Source organism: Acartia tonsa, chromosome 10 (genome assembly GCF_053477335.1).
Source record: "Acartia tonsa isolate MP-2025a chromosome 10, ASM5347733v1, whole genome shotgun sequence".
Classification (NCBI taxonomy): domain Eukaryota; kingdom Metazoa; phylum Arthropoda; class Copepoda; order Calanoida; family Acartiidae; genus Acartia; species Acartia tonsa.
In genome coordinates, this window is record NC_137269.1 from 34,157,350 (window position 1) to 34,177,156 (window position 19,807).

A 19,807-nucleotide genomic window follows, 5' to 3' on the forward strand; every position below is an offset into this window, starting at 1 on the left:
TCTTTTATTGCAACAAAATGGCGATTTTGATAATCTAAGCCATACTCTTCCTTCCAATAATTTAAAACTAACACTAAAAAAATGTTACTCATAAAGTTGGGTAGGAGATTGATTTATAGTCTTACTCTTAAGTATTTCTTTTGATTAAAAAAAATTGTCTTGAGGTGATACTCTAAAATTTACTCTATTTTCAATCTTCCATTTTCCAACACAAATAAAAGAGGTGTTTTTATCAAAACACTAATTTATGGAGATAGCAACATGGATGTATTTTTGTTTGCTGGATGTTTATGTGTTTGAATACTTTGTATGAAAAAGCGTGCCATAAGTGTTTTCACTAAAACAAATAATGCATTGTTGTAAGAAAATTAGCATGTAAAAAATAACATTTTTATAATAATAGCTTTTTGGAATTTTATATTTTGTAAAGAAACACCTAAAAAGATACAACCTAATTATCTTATCTTTTATTTTTACATATGTAGTTTATGTATATAATATATACCACTAAGTCATAAGCGTAGCAAGGGGGATGGAGTGCTTTTTACAATTTGCCATATTTGAATAAACTTAATAGTGGCAGGTATTCAATGATTTTTGAGAATTTTGATAATATTCAGAGAAGCTATGTAAAGGTCCCTAGTAGGATTTTAAAATAATTATCTGGCCAGGAGGGAGGGGACAATGTGCTGTTTATTACGCTAGACCTCAAAGTTTCATGATAACGTTTTCTTATTTGCTTGCCAAAGAACTTTGGGAATTTTAATGCACTTTAATTAGTTGGTTAGTTTAGTTGAGTTTCCTATTGTTTCAAACACTAATTGTAATCTACAAAAAGGGTAATTTTGTGTACTGTCATCGGGGTTGAACATTTATTTATTGGCCATTTTCTTACCCCTTTAGATACCTGATTATCTGATATTCCTCAAATATTTTAGCACTTTACGCCCCTAACTTGATGAATACAGTTTCATTAATGACACTGGACACAAAACAACTTGTTTTTAGAAAAGTAGTCTATAGATCTTTTCTTCCCTAGCCTTGTGTAATGTGTATCTATAAAATAGTTTTCATTTCAGCCTAATTTTGTAAGCTCATTATATACATACTTGTTGAGTAATACCTAACCTCTAGGAAATAGCCTAAAACTATCCTAAGACATAGAGATTTCTACAAATACTTTACTTTTTTATAGATTATAAAAGTCTTTAGAAGATCAAAGTTTTCGAGAGACACAACTTATCTTCGTTTTAACATAATGTTATATAAACCCTTGTTAATGTATGGCCACACTGTAATAAAAATGCATTTTCAGATATTGTTATCGGAAAAGTAAAAAAAGTATATGAACCATGCTATACAAAAGCACTACCAATAACTAGATAACTAAATATTTTTATCAACTAAGCAATTTAGGTTTTGCTATTTTGTAACCACATCAACATGAAAAAGCTTGCTAGATTATGGCCACACTATCCCAGAGAAATGAATCTATGTAAATAAAAGCAGTGTTATCATTGTCTCCATATCAGGGGTAAAGTTCTTTGTAAGTTTTCTTTTCTTCTCTTTGTTTGTAAGTTAGTCTTTTTCTGTTTGTCTGTTTGTTTCTCTGGTCTTTATGTCATTCATTCTGTTTTTTTTTTGTCTGCTTTTTATTTTTCTATCTGTTTGTCGGTTTTTTTTCTGTCGGCTGTTCTGTCAGTTTTCTGTCTATTTGTCGGTTTTTTTTCTTATTCAGCTAGTTTATCTATAAGTCTGTAAGTTTGTATGTCTGTTTGTCTATTTGTTTATCATTTTTTTCTTTATTTCTATGTTTGATTGTCTGTATGTCTGTCTTTTCTACATTTGTTTGTAGGTTTGTAATTCTGTTAGTTTGTCTGTCTATCAATTTAAAGGATATCTATAATGATTCGAGGATCATTGCTTTTTAGTATCCACTTTTACCCTTATAAAAAATGTTTGATAAAATTGTCAAATAATTTTCCATTTATCCGAATTCATCACACATCACTCAAAAAAAGGGGGGACAGTGGAGAAAAAAAAAAGTCGGGCGGAGGCAAGATAACAACTAGGGGGAAAGGCTCTTCATAAAGTCGGTGGAAAAAAAGGGAGGGGAGTGGCATTAGGGGTTATTTTTTTCTTTAGTTTAGTATTATTCCATGCCTAGACCATGAGTGTTTCTGATAATTAGTTTTTTGTTTGTTTTTGGTGTCAAATTATCACAAATATTCCATGATTACATTATTTTAAGCGTCATAGCTGCTCAATAACGTACTTTGTCTGTTAAAATATTTTAGAAAAGCTAAACTATAATAGCAAATCTACTATATAATTGGGGTATAGTCCTTTCCACGACATCCCTCCATAAGGAGCGATTCTTTGTATTTTTCACAATAGCTTTTCTCCTATTTCTAGTCCCTGCGGGGGGCTCTAACCCTGCGGGGCCAATTACCTAACCCTGTGGGGCAATCACCTAACACAATATAACCTAACCTAACCTAAAATAACCTATAAAAAGCCATTTTAAAAATACGAAGAATCGCTCCTTATGGAGGGATGTCGTAGAAAGGACTATACCCTATAATTGTTATATCCCTGCGTCCGTCAACACGAGAAAATGCAATATTTGTTGTAAATTATAATGAACCAAATGTATAGTTTCGTAGCAAACAAACATGATTGTAATTGTAATCAATACAAAAAGTAATTTTTATTTACAGCACACTGATAATAAATGCGGTCAAATTGAAAGTGTAAAATATATTTCATCAAATTATTAAGAGCTTAGTTCTAACTTTAACTATACTCTAAGTGATTTTCTTTTTAAACTTATTTCAATACTTATCAATAGTGCAATAGTGGAATTCTTTGCTATTTTAATATTCTACTTCAAATTTGTAAATTAAAAAATTTGAATCAATGTTCTAATTAACTTCGTCCTTTCTCTTGTTTTGGAGAAACTTTGCAAAAATATGACAACATCCATAAAAGAGAAGCTATAAGACTATAAATATATAAGTTTTAACAAAATTTTATGTAAAAATGTTGCAAAACTTGTTAACTAAAGGATGCTGTTTAAGGACTAAATTTTCAGGGCTTTATTATAGAGAAGCTCGCTCATGACATAATAAAATGTTGTCTTAGGAATCAGTATTCCAAAAATCAGATGAATTGGATAGTTGTATCACATAAAACAACATCTTTTACCAAAATGTTGCCAAAGAGCCTTCCCCATATTTCTCTTTCAACATTAAAAGTAACAAAGTAGTTAGATGTGTGTGTGTGTGTCTTTATGTGTAAATGGATTTTGAAGATTTTCATACAGGATCTTGATTACCACTGATTACCAAAGGGGGGGGGGGGGGGGGGTAATGCAACCATCTCGTAATCAGTGAGCAAATGGCACTTAGAATTTGAATTTTGCATGAGTAATCCTTGGTAGGTCTACTTTCCCTAAATCGAACAAAAAGGTGAAAAAGTAACGGCTAACGGCTGGCGGCTCATTCGTTTTGCCATTTTTTTGTATCTATATAGTGGAAATTAGTCACGAAACCTACCTCCACATAATACTCTTTGCCACTCCAAAACGCTATCAAACGGTTCTAGACGGTAGCTGTTGGTACTAGAAATTTTAAAAATGGTTATTGCTTTCATTTAACATGAATTAAATCAAAAATATGTTTTAAAAAGTTGATTCCTACGTAATTGATGATGGATTTACCCTGAAAATAGGCAAAAAACGGCTAAACGGCTGAGCCGCCAGCCGTTACTTTTCCAACTTTTTGTTCAATTTAGGGAAAATAGACCTAACAACGATTACTCATGCAAAAGTAATTCGAAATTCGAATTCTAAGTGCCATTTGCTCACTGATTACGAGATGGTTGCATTAACCCCCCCCCCCCTTAGCAAGTTTTATGCTTTTTTCGAGGGACTTTAGGAATGGCCAGGACAATAAATCAAACCACCTCTAATAAATAACCCCAATAGGCTTCCTGCAAAGCCATTAAAATAGTTTTGGAAATTACATAACCTAAAAAAGTATCATTAATTATTACCAAATTAAATTATATCAAACAATGGCTCTTGCTATTTAGAAATTGCAAACAACCATAAATTTTGGGTGGCTTCCGGTTAATTTCTCTCAGTCATTTCACAAATCCATAAAAATTGTTTTAGCACGGAGAAAGGTGGTTCAGCCTTAATTTTTACACTAAAATATTTAGGTAATAACTAAACTTTTTTAAAGGAAACTTATAAATATAAGCATCTTTAAAATAATATGAAAATACAATTTTCACCTGATTGTTATAAAAGAACAACCCGTATTTATCCCTTCCCAAAACAAATTTAAATTTTAAAAAGTACATGTAAAGTTTATTTGGTTAGGTTAGGTTAAGAGTGGGTTACGGGGTCTAAAAAGTTGCAATATAGAGGAGGTTTAAAGATAGGTTACTTTTTTAAAAAGCTTGGTTATATCCAATTCCGATTCCGTAAAATAATTTCCCACATAGTAGAATGGTTCCTACCCCCATGAAAAATATCTGTGCACACACTTTACTTTTTTGACTGCTGCTCCAAAGTGTCTGAAATATTTTGCATGGTTAATGGTTAGGAAGCAATTGTTTTCTATTTATTTATTAGACAGTCAAGGAGATGGGTTGATTGAAAATTTCTTCAGAGGTTTAGAGGCCTTTTAATTTAATTTAATCAGGATATACTAGGACTTAGGGGTGAGAGGATATTTGTTTTAAGGGGAGAAAATAAAGAAGATGAATTGATTAATTGTTTGATATTTTTATAATTTGACTAAAATTTACAATTAAAAGTTTTATAAGATGTATATATATTTTTTTCAACTTTCTCTTATTAAAATTCTTCTACTTCTTTATACCGTCTTTTCTCTTATTACAATGATGAGTAAATCTGTAATATACGATTAATTAATTATTAATCTACTCAAACACCACACTGTATATGTACAGAGAAATATCCACTTTAGAAATCCCATTTGTATGTGATTAAAATCAGTTACAAAGCTTCTCTTGATTTTGCACATTGTGTTTGTTTGTTCTCTTTATGCTAATTTCTATCTTTATATAAAAATAACAGAATATAGATCTGTTTGTCTGCATATTAGTAGCAAAGAATCTCGCTAACCACTAATCCAAAATGGTTCTACTTTATAGTGAGGCTTTTATAGGTCCAGGGAAGTTTTATATATATATTTATATAAACCTACCCTAAAAAATCCCCCCAAAACTCAATTTTTTTTTACATTTTCTTTTTAAAACCTCCCCCCTTTCTTAAGTGCCCTTAGAGGCCATTAGGAACGTAATCACTAGTAATATAGAATTTAAAATGTTTGTCTATATGTATGACTTGCTTAAAGCATGTCTGTCTTTTTCCCTGTCTGTTGTCTGTAAGAGTACCTTCTGTTTTTGGCCAACGAATGAAAGAGTATGTTTATGCAATAAATTTACAGTCTTATATCCCCTCTATCAATAAAAAAACTAATTATATTATGTTAATTAAAAGATCCACTATTTAAAACCTTTCACAAAAATGGTTTTTATTCAGCTCGTTCAAACAACAAAAATTTGGCAAAGTCATTTAAATACCCAAAACCAACCATATCTGTACTTCTTGCTCTTAGCCTTACTACTGTGTTGACAAGGACATTCTTGTCCATAAAAAGATCTAATTTCTAAGGTAAAACTAAAGATAGAGGGCCTTCTTAATTATGTTTGAGCCATATATGACTCTTTACTATAATTCTTAAAGATGTTTTTTTTCTTCAAATTTTACTATGAATCGTTCAGTCAGAAAAATCATTGGCAAAATAACAAGAATCGTTATGAATATTCAAGCCACGCTTCTAATAAAAATATTGGTCCTTGTTTCTATGCTGATGGTATATGTGTGCCGCGCTTATTAAATTAGTAAAAAAAGACGTACTTATGGAATATTTGTGATGTACCCATTTCAAATCTTTTATCAACCTTATCCAAATACACAGTTCACTTGAAGCGACATTTCCGCATACAAAAAAAACCTGACTTGTAAAAGTCCCATTTTTGAGTATAGGGGGGGGGGGGGATAATCACCCTTCTTCCCGCCATTTGGATCTTTGCATCTTTGGGCGCACCATGGAAGCAATTATTTCTTCATGATTGTCGCTTCCAGTGAACGGTGATATGTACATTGAACTTTTAAGTAAACACATGCAAAAGGGAAAACTTGAAAAAAAGACAAAACTTGAAAATAAAAATGCTGTGTAAATTTTCCAGGTGAAATAAGATACTTGATTGTAAATAAAGGAATTGAGTGAGAGTTAGTTTGAAGAAGATAGTTGAAGAGATCGGACATACTATTATTTGGCCTTAGGTCTGGGGGCTTCTGGGTTTATCTTAGCTAGTGTAATTATTTTAAATATAAAACAATACTTATTCAAAACTCTTTATTAACATTTTTGAAAATCATTAAAAAAAGAACACCGTGAAAATAAAATCTGTTTAGTAATAGTAACATTTTTATTTTTATTTCCAAGAAATATACACAGATTTTTAACTTTTTTTTCAAATACAAAATACATAAACAAACCAATTGATGTATTTATTTATTAATTCTGCAAAAATAAAACTTGCTCAGATAATCCCATAACAATTATTTATTCTTTTTTAGAGAATCGTCAAGCAAATCATTTGGAAATAGCGCGACTTGTGCTGACAGTAATGTTAAATAATCCGAGTAAAAAACATTGAAAAAATTAAAAAATTAGTGAAAATTAATTTAAAGGAAAAATGTCGTTTAATAATAACACGAAGCTAGAAATAGGTAAAGATTTCTTATGTTTTACAGCGAGGCTATTCAATAATCTACTTTAGCTGTCAGCCTATTTTGTAGTGAAGCTTTATTATGGTATATTTGTTCTTATGTCTAATTGGTAGGTAAAACTGACATAAATTTTCTCTAAATTATAGAACTGGATAACCGCTACCAATAGCCACAAAAAAATAATAACTTCTAAAAATCAAACCAACACAGTAAAATTTATAAGCAGCCAAATATATGCAAGTTTACATCTGGCTGATAGCTGCTGCCGAACCGCCGTTGAAATCATTGTAAGGAAAATGTTAGATGATCTTAAACTTTTACATGCAAATTGAAATAATAGAGAATGAAATTTTTTCACAAGAAGATTTTGAGACTGATGTACTAAGAATTTATTTTCGAATAGTACAAATATCACAATAATTTAATTAACATTTAGCATGAAAAACTGACCAAGCAAAAATAATTCCAATTTTAGTTCATAATCTGCACATTATAGACAGAGCTCGTTTAGTCAAATATTTTTGATCAAATGTGAAATTTATCAAATCTCTTTACACATTATCACTTGGTACTTAGGTATTTTAAAAGTGAAGCTTTTCTATAATTAGGATCAGTCCAAAGGTCTCTACGTCCGTCCATTACAGCTCTTTTCGTTAATTAAAACAGGTTAGAATTGCCATATCGATTTTAAACTTTGTATGCAGATTCCTGTAATAGTTAGGTACGACTTAGAAAGCGCAGCAACTCTATAATTGTTACCAGAAAGGCCATACGTCCATTAAAAAAAATCTTTACTTTTTTACACCAAATTTTTGCATGTTAAAATTATCCTATTCATCTCATTCTTTAAATACTGATTCCTATTACAACAAGATACAATGTGATAAGCAAAGCATCTCTATAATCAAGTCCTAAAAACGTCAGTATGTCCTTAAAGAGTATCATGTATTTAATCAGTTTTGCAACAAATTTATTTACAATTTTGTACCTATAAACTTATCCATTAATATTCAGTTTATTCAGTTCTGACACTCTACAAATGTTAATGTTCGTTTGTCCTTCCATTTCAGAGCTTTGCTTTTATGGATGTTGTCATCCTTGTTACAAAGATAGATAAAGAATATTGTTTAATGGTCAGAGAGTAAATGTACGTTTTTTTTATTATATTTTCAAAGAACTTAACTTATAGTTATGTCCGTCCTGAAAATTTTCAAAAATGACTTTCGTGTTTATTAATTGATCTTTAAAAGTTTTAAACCAATACTTTTTTTTATTCATTCAAAGTAGCTAGAATATAAAAGTATGCTGATGATGAGGAACTTTTCTTGAATTGGGCAGAAAAATAGCCTAAAACCAATCCGGTTCCTAAAATAAATATGAAATCAATCGCTTTTTTTGGTGACATATTAAAGGATAGGCAAAAAAACTTTACTACTTTATGAAATGGGATTACTTAATACGCTTTGTTTATATTAAAACATGTACATGAATATATACATATGTTTTTGACATTTTTTGTGTCTCAAATTATTACGAAAAAAAATAATAGTTTCTTTAAAATTAAAATTTAAACAATTTTGACTTGTTGATTGTGATGAATGGAAAAATTTGAACACGCAAAACGTTTCATTAAAGGCTTGTGTTTCCTTACTTTCTTCGCCTCTAAGAATTATTATTTATCGCGTCGTATTATAAACAGATTTCGCGGATATTAAAATGATAATCTAACCACTATTAAGATTAAAACCACTATCGTCCGGGCTGCTAAAACTTATATTAATATTATGATTTTTATTTTAATATTCTTGAAAAATCGTCTGTAATAGAATGCAATCGGCTGAGAATCGGTTCTAATCAGGCGGATATTAATCTGTCTTTAAGCCAAACTCAATAAAATGTGATTCTAATGGATGGTTAAATTTTCATCTGATCCAAAAATATTATGGACTTTAAGGAATAAGACAATTGGACATTAAATTAGCATGTGAATCTCTTATTGATCGTAAACAAAATCAACCTCCACTGTATTTACATTATTTGTTGAAAAGTTTGGACACTGCTGGTGAACCAACCAATCAACATTTTATAACATTTTTTAGGTTATCGTATGAGAAAATATGCTAATGAAACTTTGGTTACCATAATAATTTACGGTCTAATTTTTCTTTTAATGTGTACAATTTCGATTGCAAACCCCTAAATGTGTGTTTCTAAAATGTCTTTTAGGGTTCAGAAAGAATTCATTCTTGTTAAAAGAAAATGCTCACTGCATATGTTTTTCATCCCCCTAGCTGTCAGTGGCCCATATTTTATATTAATTTTTTATCACCATTGGAGCTACTCTTTAATTTAGGAATAGACAATTCAACTTTTTTAGAACACAGTAATAGTGTCTGACTGATTATAACGTAACAAAAAAAATTAGCCAATGAGAGGCCGTTATTGACCAATGGTAAAATTTATAGTGGCCTCTCATTGGCTAATTTTTTTGTTACGTCATAATCAGTCAGACACTATTACTGTGTTCACTTTTTTGTAAAGACTTTTAGTAGCTAAGCTACTCTATAATTTACTTTGTCCGTCCGTAACGCTATGGGATAAACGTGATTTTCTTGGCTCCTATACAAGATAGACAGCTGAAATTTTTAGTGAAGATTTCTATGACATATGCCCATCTAATCTATATATCGTTTTGTCCATCTGTCTGTTATTTGGGTGCTAGATCGATACCTAGATTTTAAAGTTTTTGTGTTTTTCTCAACTCCTTTTCAAGATAGAGGGCTTAAATTTTCAGGGGTTAATTGATTTTATATTCTACATATTTTCACCAAGTTTTTTAAAGATTTGTTCATTAATTGGGGTGCTACATCGTTTCCTAGATTTTTAGGTTTTCTTGATTTTCTCTATTCTTATTCAGGATAGACGGCTGAAATTATCGGGATTGAATATGCTCATAGAGGGCTGGCATTTTTTTAGAGGTTAATTGATTTTACATACATGACACTGCTCTATAGTAATTTTTTCCCGATATCCACTCATGATTAATTTTTGTCATCCTTGTTTCGTTATTTTTAGTGAATATATCTCTGACCGTCGAGCATCTACTATTATTGTCCATCTTTAACGTAAATAATGCTTTAGATATCTTTGGCTGGGGTGGGGAAAGGAAAACCTAATTTTAGGCTATCGTAGGAATTTTGCTTTTTAAATCCATTTTAAAAACCAACAATTTTGTGGTTTGCTACTTATGTTTGTTGTCGTACTTGTTTTATGTTTAAAATCAATTATTCAATTTACAGTCTTGAAAAATTATGCCATAATAACTTTTTCTGTAATCTTTCTATTTAAAACGAAAAGAGTCGTATTGCGTATCTCAAAACCTTTAAAACAATGGTCCAAAATGGTTTTACATATAAATTATGATTTCTATAATGTATTTAAATTTTATTAAATTTGATGATGCTTGATTTTAAGAATCCTATGTAGCAAAAATAGGCGCGCTATATGAATTTATTTTTTAATATAAAATACTTATTTTTAAACAAAAATTACGTAGAATTTCAATATTAAATACCTAGAATTAAAGTATTTTTTTATTTGCGTATTTTTACACGCATGGCATGTTCTAAACATCTTATTGTTACTCCTATTTTAAAATGTTTGTAAACAAATGACAAATCTATTAGGAATGTATTATAATTATTCTTTGATTTATTGAAAATATCTTCAAAAATCAAAGTACCTATCAAAATTTCTAGTTTATCACAAAAAACCTTCTCTCTCTCCTCCATCAAATAAATTTAAAAATGGGAAGGGGGAAGGTTTAAAGTAGTTTTTTTTGTTGATTACTTTAGGATAGGTTATGTTAGTTTATATTAGGTACTGACTAGCCCCGCGGGATTAGGGCGCCGCAAGTGTAGTCCATGCAGGGATAGGTTATTTCGCAGGGGTTAATCATAGAAGAAAAAATATCTTTCCCCCTTTTCTTTTTATTTCAAAAATAAGGGAGGGAGTTTTCAGTACTTGATCGGCTTATTGGGGAAAGCAATTATTGTTTATTTACATGTGTACTTATTTATCCTCGTTTATTTATATCACAATATCTGTTGATTAAATGATTTGCAGATTTTCATTTATATGTAATTTTTTCAAATTATAATTCTATTTAATTGTACCTTTTAAAAATGAATAACAACGTTTATAAAGAAAGAAATTATTAAATAAAACAAAGGTGCTGATACTTATAATTATATAGATGCTACGCTTACGATATTCTAGTTATTTTGCTCAATGCCTATAGTTTTGGTAAGACATACGGATGTACATTCAGGCCCTAGAATTATAAAAATACATTTAAAGAAAAGAAAATGATCATAAAAAAGTAGCGGGTTTTGTCGTATTTTCACAGCAGCTTTTCTTCTATTTCTAGCCCCCTAAACATTTACCTATCCGAACCCAAAATAATCTATCAAAAGCTACTGTGAAAATAACGTAACGAAACCCGTTTTGTTAGGAATGTAATACACCATCCTCGATTTGGCTATACAAATTTTTGAGTGTGCTTCTCTTTTAAAACCGTGTACACCACCACTGGTTTTATCCATTTTAACAGACAGATTTTGTAAACAATTTACTGAAACATTCTGAAAATTAGATATATGATATAATTTATTCATTTTTAATTACAATTAAAAATTGTTAATTTGGTATTACATAATGATTTGGTCTAATAAACTTTCTCTAATTTGATAGCTTAAGCATGAAGCAGCTTATAGTACTTAATAAAATATGAAGTCATACAATACAATTGAACAATGGTAGGCCAGTATACATTTTACCTTTAGTCAATTTAAATGTATGCTGGCCTAAAATTGGTCATTTGTATTGTATGACGTCATTTTTTATTAGGCACTGTTTCCTTAAACATTATATTCACTTTGTAGTTTTCTTTGAGTGGACGTCTGAGGGGAGTTAGGATATCCGTTTGCCAAAATAATGGAAAAGGGGGAGGGGGATGTGGCTGTACTACACACCTCTCCAACAATATCAATAACTTTAGAGTGCCCAACTAGTTTAAGTTTTAAATACTTGCATTTTAGATGATAATAATAAAAAAATTTGCCATGAAGTGTTTCAAATTAAATTTAAACAAATTTTTAAAACTAGTAGTCTTTTTAGAAAATAATTTACAGGGATAGGTAATGCAAGAATAATTTAATCCCTCCAGGGCTGAATTTATAGCTTAATAACAAATCACAATATTTGAAAAAATATAAAATCTGATTAATAATTTATATTTATAATTACATTTAATTATACAGTAATTAATCATTAGGCTCTTTGTGGTATTAAGAAAATCTCTAAAAAAAGAGATTGATAATCCTTAATTTTTTATGACGTCACATGGCTTATTTTTTAGTCTCTCTAGGAGGGGGAGCAAAACTTAAAATAGATTGAATTGCTGCACCTTTTAAAAGCCAACAAAATAGAAAACAGTAGACTGTCCCTTCGACCCTCCCTTGAAATTACTAATTTGATATGAAACAGACTTACACAGTCATATGCAAGTTTGGGAGTAGCTTTGCTACTGCTACAAATTCATGTAAAAATGAGCCAAAATTATTATCTATCAGAAAATGCGACCCGCCCAACTTTTTATAGATCATCAAAAATAGATAAAAATTTATGTGCCAAAAAAACAGCATTTTTTTGTTTTGAAGCTACTCAATTGCCCCTAGAGGCCTCTAAAATGTAAAAAAAATTGGGGGAAGGAATGAAAAAAATTTAAGGGGGGGGTGGTTTATAAACCTTCCCGGGACCTATGAGAAGCTACCCTGTTAAGGAGGACCCGATCGGTTCAGCGGTTAGCGAGATCCTTCGGTACAGACAAACAGACACACAAACAAACATCCTGTTACTTTATTAAACTGATTTTTTTGATTAGGGGTTACTGAGTTATGACATTAAATGATTTATTAACACTATATGTATGTATATCCCCAATGTTGATAAACAAATTTTCTGTTTTTGGTATAAAAGTTTGGACACAATTCAATCAAGATTATTAAAAAGTACTCTAAGTTTTGAAGCCAACGAATAAGAGAGCATGTTTATAAAACCTTGCTTATCAGTGCAATGGCCCTTCTTAAACCCTTAAAATCATAACCTAACTTACGATTTTAATGGTTTTGCTGATTTTAATAGTTTTGCTGATTTTAATGGTTTGCTATAATGCAATATTTTGCTTCATTGTAAAACGTTGTTTAAAAGCTTGTTTTGTCAAAATTAATAAAGTAATATTGCACGAAAAGATAGAAAAACATTGTTTCAGGGAGGCAGGGGACATTGGGCTGGAAATAAAACTGAGGTAGATTCTTAAAAAAAAATTGCCCCACTAATCGCTTAGTTGGGCAAAAATGTTTTCGTGAAAAATCCTCCAAAATCCTCCAAAATCACACAAAAAATCTACAAAAATTAAATAAAATCTTATGTTAAAAACCCTTCTATGATTTTGTTTAATTTTTGTAGATTTTTAATGTGATTTTGGTGGATTTTCACGAAAACAATTTTGCCCCATTAAGCGATTAGTGGGGCAAATTTTTTTTAAAGAATCCACCTCTGTTTTATTTCCAGCCCAATGTCCCCTGACTAAAGAGTTCTGTTATTTGTTAACTTCAAAACTTTGGGTGCTTTATTCAAAACTTGATTGGTTAGTATAAGCTAGCAGTGTCCACACTTTTTAACCAATTCTTAAAATCTATGGAAAGTGTAATTTTGTTTATCATTTACATTAATTTATCCTTAGTTGTGATATCCTTTAAGAACCATGAAGTATATACATAGATATACCCACATATTGGGCCTGTAGTAGCGTAGCCCTTCTATTATTAGGGTATATACGTTCGTCTTCATGCAACTTCTAATCTTTGTTTTTTTTAAAAAACAAAGCAAAACCTTAACATAAACTACTTATTTTCATGTTTTATATTCGATCTAATCGAAAAAAAATATAAAAATACAATTATAATTTTCTTACTTTATAAAAAACTTTACTTTCATAAACTTTTGCATATATCATGAAAATACGTGTCCTTGTTAAGACTAAGTTTATCTTTGAATGAAAAAGAAATATGGATATCTTAAGTAGCAAAACCTTTGTAAATATGAAGTTGTTTGTTAAACCCAAAAGTATTATGCTGACAGTATCATATTGGAAAAGTGTCGATGACATATTTTTTCTTACAATATATTCCTATCGAAACTGATATTACATCGTTTATATCGACAATATGGCCGGCTTTAATAGAAAGTAGTCGTATCTGATTTAATATCGACTTGCTATTTTTTTGAATATTTAAGAAGCCTATATTCCTTTGACCAAAAGTGGCCATTTCGTACATAACAACGACATAACATATACTTGATCTGATTTTAATGTCGACATTTGACCAACATCATCCAATTATCTGAAGTAATAAGTTTTTTTGTTTGTTAGTTAAGATATCGTTAAACACTATACTGTTTAAGTTCTCCTTTGAAAGCTTTCAATATAGCCCTTGGATTAGTGGTTTTATGCTATTTTTCTGTCCCATTTACACCTAACCATATCAACTCCAAAGCAAGATGCAAGGAGTGCAAACATTTATTATAGTAATTATGGATTATATTATTGGCGATTAAATTAATCTACAACCCTTCCTTTCCCCTTTATAATTACCAGCTATTAGAGGTGGAGATCAATTTTAATCACCATTGCCTTTTCCCTTCCTCCCTCGCTAGCATTTACATATTAACCCTATATATGGCGGACTTTCTGAACCGAAATTATTACAGTGACTTCATAGACATTAGAAAGCCCTCCCCCTATCTGAAGCATTTTATTATTAATATTAATACTTCAACCCTCACTTACCCTGCTTTTTCCTTTAATATATCATCCCCCTCTCCTCTAATGTATTGATGATTATTTGTTGTTGCTTCCCCTATTTTATTGATTGTTGTTTGTTGATAGATAGATACATGGCCCCCACCACTTTCCCTTTCATTATGCGTCACATACTATGTGGTGTTTGTGTTAGGGGGGGGGGGGCGGGGGGGATATTGATTCTGAAGAAAATTTTCTTAATGTTTTTCACCACGAACGAAATCATCATTTATAACACACACACACACACCATATGGTAGTCTAAAGTCACTCTAGAGGGTACTTAGGGCGCCCTGAAGACACCTATAATTACATAGAAAAATGTATATATTATTATTTAAATATTAACTTTAGTTAATATGAATCAGGGCTCATGTGAAGGACACTAGCCCGGGTTAGCCTTCTTCACACTTCACCATTTTAGGTTATGGTTCTTCACACTTCAAATTTACAAGATACATTACAATTTTCGGCTCAATACCAGCTGAGTATCCACGTGGATATTCAGCTACTATTGGGGTCATTTCGGGATACTCAGCTACCATTGGGAAAATGTGTGGATACTCAACTACTATTGGATTTTGTAACTTATATTAGTAGCTCAGCATTTATATAAATAAAAATAAATTTAGCAGGTAATGTCAATACATATTTTTTGTCCATAAATAACTAAATACAAAACAAGATTTTTCTTTAAATAATTAATTTAAAATAATGAACAAAAGTGAGTTGCATAAATGTGCTTTATTGTCATAAGAATCAGCAATATAAAGGATATAATGAAAATACCAATATTAAACTTTTGTGGATATTCAACTACCACAGGGGAAAAGTGTGGATATTCAACTACTTTTGGGAAATATGCGCGGATACTCAGCTACTATTGGGGAATTCGTGGATACTCAGCTGGTATTGAGCCCAATTTTCTGTTCTTTCTATCTAAAATACGCAAATCAGGGACAAAGTTATTCTTTTTAGAATATAAGTTCATGTCCCAGTTGCTCCTAAAAATTAGTCTGCCCTATTTAGGGTTATATTATCCGGAAATATCTGGTTCTAACTAAACTTACTAAACGCACGCACAGATAGGGTTTAACTTGACAGTATAAAAGTCACAATGATGACTACATCCATAATACCATAGCTCAGCACTTTCGACGGTCAGACATACGAACTTATAAAAAAATATAGAATTTCAACGCATTTAGCATTTGACATTTAGAAGTCGAATAATATATACATTTACCAAAATTACTTAGATATAGGATTTTATTATGGACATACTTACACTTTGAGTCTTCATTTTAGAGATGCTTCATTACCACATTGTACCTTATAGTGCTAGGAATCAGTATTACTAGAATCAAGGCTATAGGATCATTCTTTCATATATATAAATAGTTAAAACTTCATAAACTTATAAATGCACAAACTGACTTTCTGGTAATAAGTTCCTATGCTGTCTAGATCATAACTAATTGTGCAAGGAATCTTCTTTTTAAGTTTGAAACCGATACGACAATTGTAAATGCCTATATACATTAAGCTTTTCGTAGAATTGTAGAAAAGCCTCGCTTATAATTTGGTATAATAAGGTATGATAGATAGATAGAATATGGGTTATTGTAAAGGTAAGGGGGAAATCCCATAGTTAGGGGAAATAAGATTCTATGTGAGGTGTGCAATCAACTCCGCATATCAAGACAAAATTAGAATAGCTTTCATCAATATGTCAAATTTACCATGTTATGTAAAGTAATAAGGTTTATTTTGTCTGTAGCTTTAGATTTAAATAACTACTGAACCGACTGAGTTCTTCTTGTAAGGGAAGCTTTTGATAGGTACATGGATGGTTTCAGGCTATTTTTCTACCACTTCTAATACAAAATCCCTAGATTCTAAGAGCGCAGTTGCTAATTCTAAATTATTAGACATATCTAAAGAGATAAATATCAATTTTTTAATTTCAGCATTCATATAACATTACAAAAAATACTTTGAAATGATATCAAAATAAAATAAAATTTTAATTTTAAGGCTATCATAAATTTGATATTGTTAAAACTAAATTTCTTGTTTTGGCAATAAAACAAATTTGCGCTATTTATATTTTTTGCGAAAGTTTTAACACACCTGATACTAGAATCTAAAGTTCTGAACGTAAAAAAAGGGAAGTAAGAGATATAGAAATAGTACTCGCTATATTGGCTTCGAATCTAGATACACTCAGCTTGCGTTGCTAACCTTCAAATCTCAATCAGCTGATTCTAGATCATAATATACGTTTTAAGTGATATTTCTAAACATAAACTTGAGTTTTAATACCAAAACAACCACAAAAAGTGAATTAAACATGACATTTTGTGATTTATTAACGTTAACGCACGAAAAAATTCATAGCAGATTGTTAAAGTTATAGTATTTACTATAAATAATACAAAAAAACATAAAAACCAAAGAAATTTTTTTAAAAATTAAAAATGGATTCAATTGAAGTAGATGAGAGCTTACCATTAATTTTTGATAGTGAAAATAATTTTTTAAATAGTTATTCTACTTTTGCTGAAGGTAAATTTAATTTAGCAGTGTTACTACTCCCTAATGCCCATCGGTTTGTCTGTCCTGCTCTCCGTCACCAGGAGATCGTTAATAAGAATAAGATTACAGGCTTTGTGTATAAAATCTACGAAACCCTGTTATTTTGTATTTGCTACACCACTTAAATTACGGTCATTCTATTTCTTGCAAATACATAAAGGTTTTTTGAAGTTGTTTTCATACCACTTGCTAATACGCACTTTAAATCGTGATTACATATGTGAAAAAGAATTAAGTACAAAATTTGAATAAATTTAAGATCCCTTTTTAATTGCGCAGCTTCTAAGATTGCATGAAAATTGGACACTTAGTAAATTATTGATAATATTCTTTCTATATATTTCTGTTTAATACTTTATTGTTCTTATTTCAAAAAGATCTTTTACCATACATAAAAAGAAAAAAAAACTTATACAGCCTTTCTTATTCCCCTCAACCATTTTACACATATTCGCCTTTCTACTCATCATGATTCCAGTGTTTATTTATTATTGAGAATTTAATTAGACAGCTAAACCTGTTCTAAGCTGTTTTTAACACAATGATAATAATATACATCAGTATATACCATCAATTATGGTATATCATCACCTAAAATCAGACTAAATTTAAAATTCAGCAATAAACAAAGAAGTTAAAGCCATTTTAAAAAGTTCTTTTCAGAAGGAGCTATTATTTTTTTAGAGAGTTTGTTTTTTTTTCAGTTTAAACATAAGTGTTATTTATAATTTAGATAAATAACCTTTATTTGCTAAATATTTATTGTTAAAATCTTACATTACATGGCCTATGAAAGGCAAACATCATTTTTTTGAGAATTTAAGTAAACTCCCACTTTTTAGATAGCTGCCTTAGCACAGTGCAGTGTTTCAGTGGTCTTGCTCTCTTCCTCTGAATGTAAATAGAGATCAGCTGATCACACTGACACACACACAAACGACCACACACACACAACCACACACACACACTCTCACACATTTACACACACACACACACTTACACACACAACCACACATTCACCCCTACATATATATGTGTGGTGTTTTTAGTTATAATAACAAATATTAAAGTCATATATGTGTCAAAAATAAACAATAGTTATAAAAAGTCTTTTTTCATTAAAAAAGTTTAATTACAACTTTTGCTTTTGTTAAAGAAATATATGAAAATTATCATGGAATTATTTGACCATGGCTGAAATTAGCAGGTATTGTTATAAGTTAGCATCAAACAAGAACTATTATGTCTATAAGTCAGAGAGAGAAGGGGGACAATTGGCTGTATATTACACTAGTCCCAAAAGTTTTTTAATAACACTGAACAACTTTGATGACTTTAGTGAATGTTGATTGGTTGATTTATTAAGTTTTGCGTTCAAAAATTTCAACCACTAATTTTCTACAGAATATTGATTAGATATTTCATAATTTATCTAATTGTTACAGGAATCGTCGTTTGAAATAGTTTTTATGTTTATTATAGAGTTGCTACGCTTTCCTTATTACATATCATTGTTACAGGAATCTTCATTTCAAATAGTTTTATATGTTTATTACAGAGTTGCTAGGCTTTCCTTATTACTTATCATTGTTACAGGAATCTTCATTTTAAATAGTTTTATATGTTTATTATAGAGTTGCTAGGCTTTCCTTATTACATATCATTGTTACAGGAATCGTCGTTTGAAAAAGTTTTATATGTTTATTATAGAGTTGCTACGCTTTCCTTATAATATATATAATTGTTACAGGAATCTTCATTTGAAATAGTTTTAGATGTTCATTATAGAGTTGCTACGCTTTCCATATTACATAACATTGTTACAGGAATCTTCACTTGAAATAGTTTTATATGTTTATTATAGAGTTGCTACCCTTTCCTTATAATTTATCTAATTGTTACAGGAATCTTCATTTGAAATAGTTTAATTTATTTATTATAGAGTTGCTACGCTTTCCTTATTACATATCATTGTTACAGGAATCTTCATTTGAAATAGTTTTATATGTTTATTATTGAGTTGCTAGGCTTTCCTTATTACATATCATTGTTACAGGAATCTTCTTTTGAAATAGTTTAATTTATTTATTATTGAGTTGCTACCCTTTTCCTTATTACATATCATTGTTACAGGAATCTTCTTTTGAAATAGTTTAATTTATTTATTATTGAGTTGCTACCCTTTTCCTTATTACATATCATTGTTACAGGAATCTTCATTTGAAATAGTTTAATTTATTTATTATAGAGTTGCTACGCTTTCCTTATTACATATCATTGTTACAGGAATCTTCGTTTAAAACAGTTTAATAAATTTAATATAGAGTTGCTACGCTTTTAAAATTGTACCTAATTGTCACGAAGTTTTAAATTGATAGAACGATACAACAGTTCTTACAAATAACGTTACATAATCGTTACAAGCTTAATAACGAACTGGCCTTAAAAGT

The 19,807-nt window shown here is 30.1% G+C and overlaps 1 protein-coding gene across 7 annotated transcripts in view; it reads left to right on the forward strand.

Annotated features, from left to right (window-relative positions):
- Positions 1–19,807, forward strand: part of LOC145329948 (sodium-independent sulfate anion transporter-like) — a 161,094-nt gene that overhangs the window by 119,495 nt on the left and 21,792 nt on the right. The window contains exons 1-2 of one of the 7 annotated variants that reach the window (XM_080174437.1): positions 6,297–6,385; positions 6,683–6,835. The exons of 3 other annotated variants lie outside the window; for them this stretch is intronic. In XM_080174437.1, the coding sequence (XP_080030563.1) occupies positions 6,802–6,835 (34 nt within the window). In that variant the 5' untranslated portion in view covers positions 6,297–6,385; positions 6,683–6,801. Of the gene's footprint in view, positions 1–6,296; positions 6,386–6,680; positions 6,836–16,943; positions 17,328–18,343; positions 18,565–19,807 lie in introns of those variants that run through there. 3 more of the 7 variants (XM_080174436.1, XM_080174434.1, XM_080174439.1) reach the window with 3 other exon arrangements.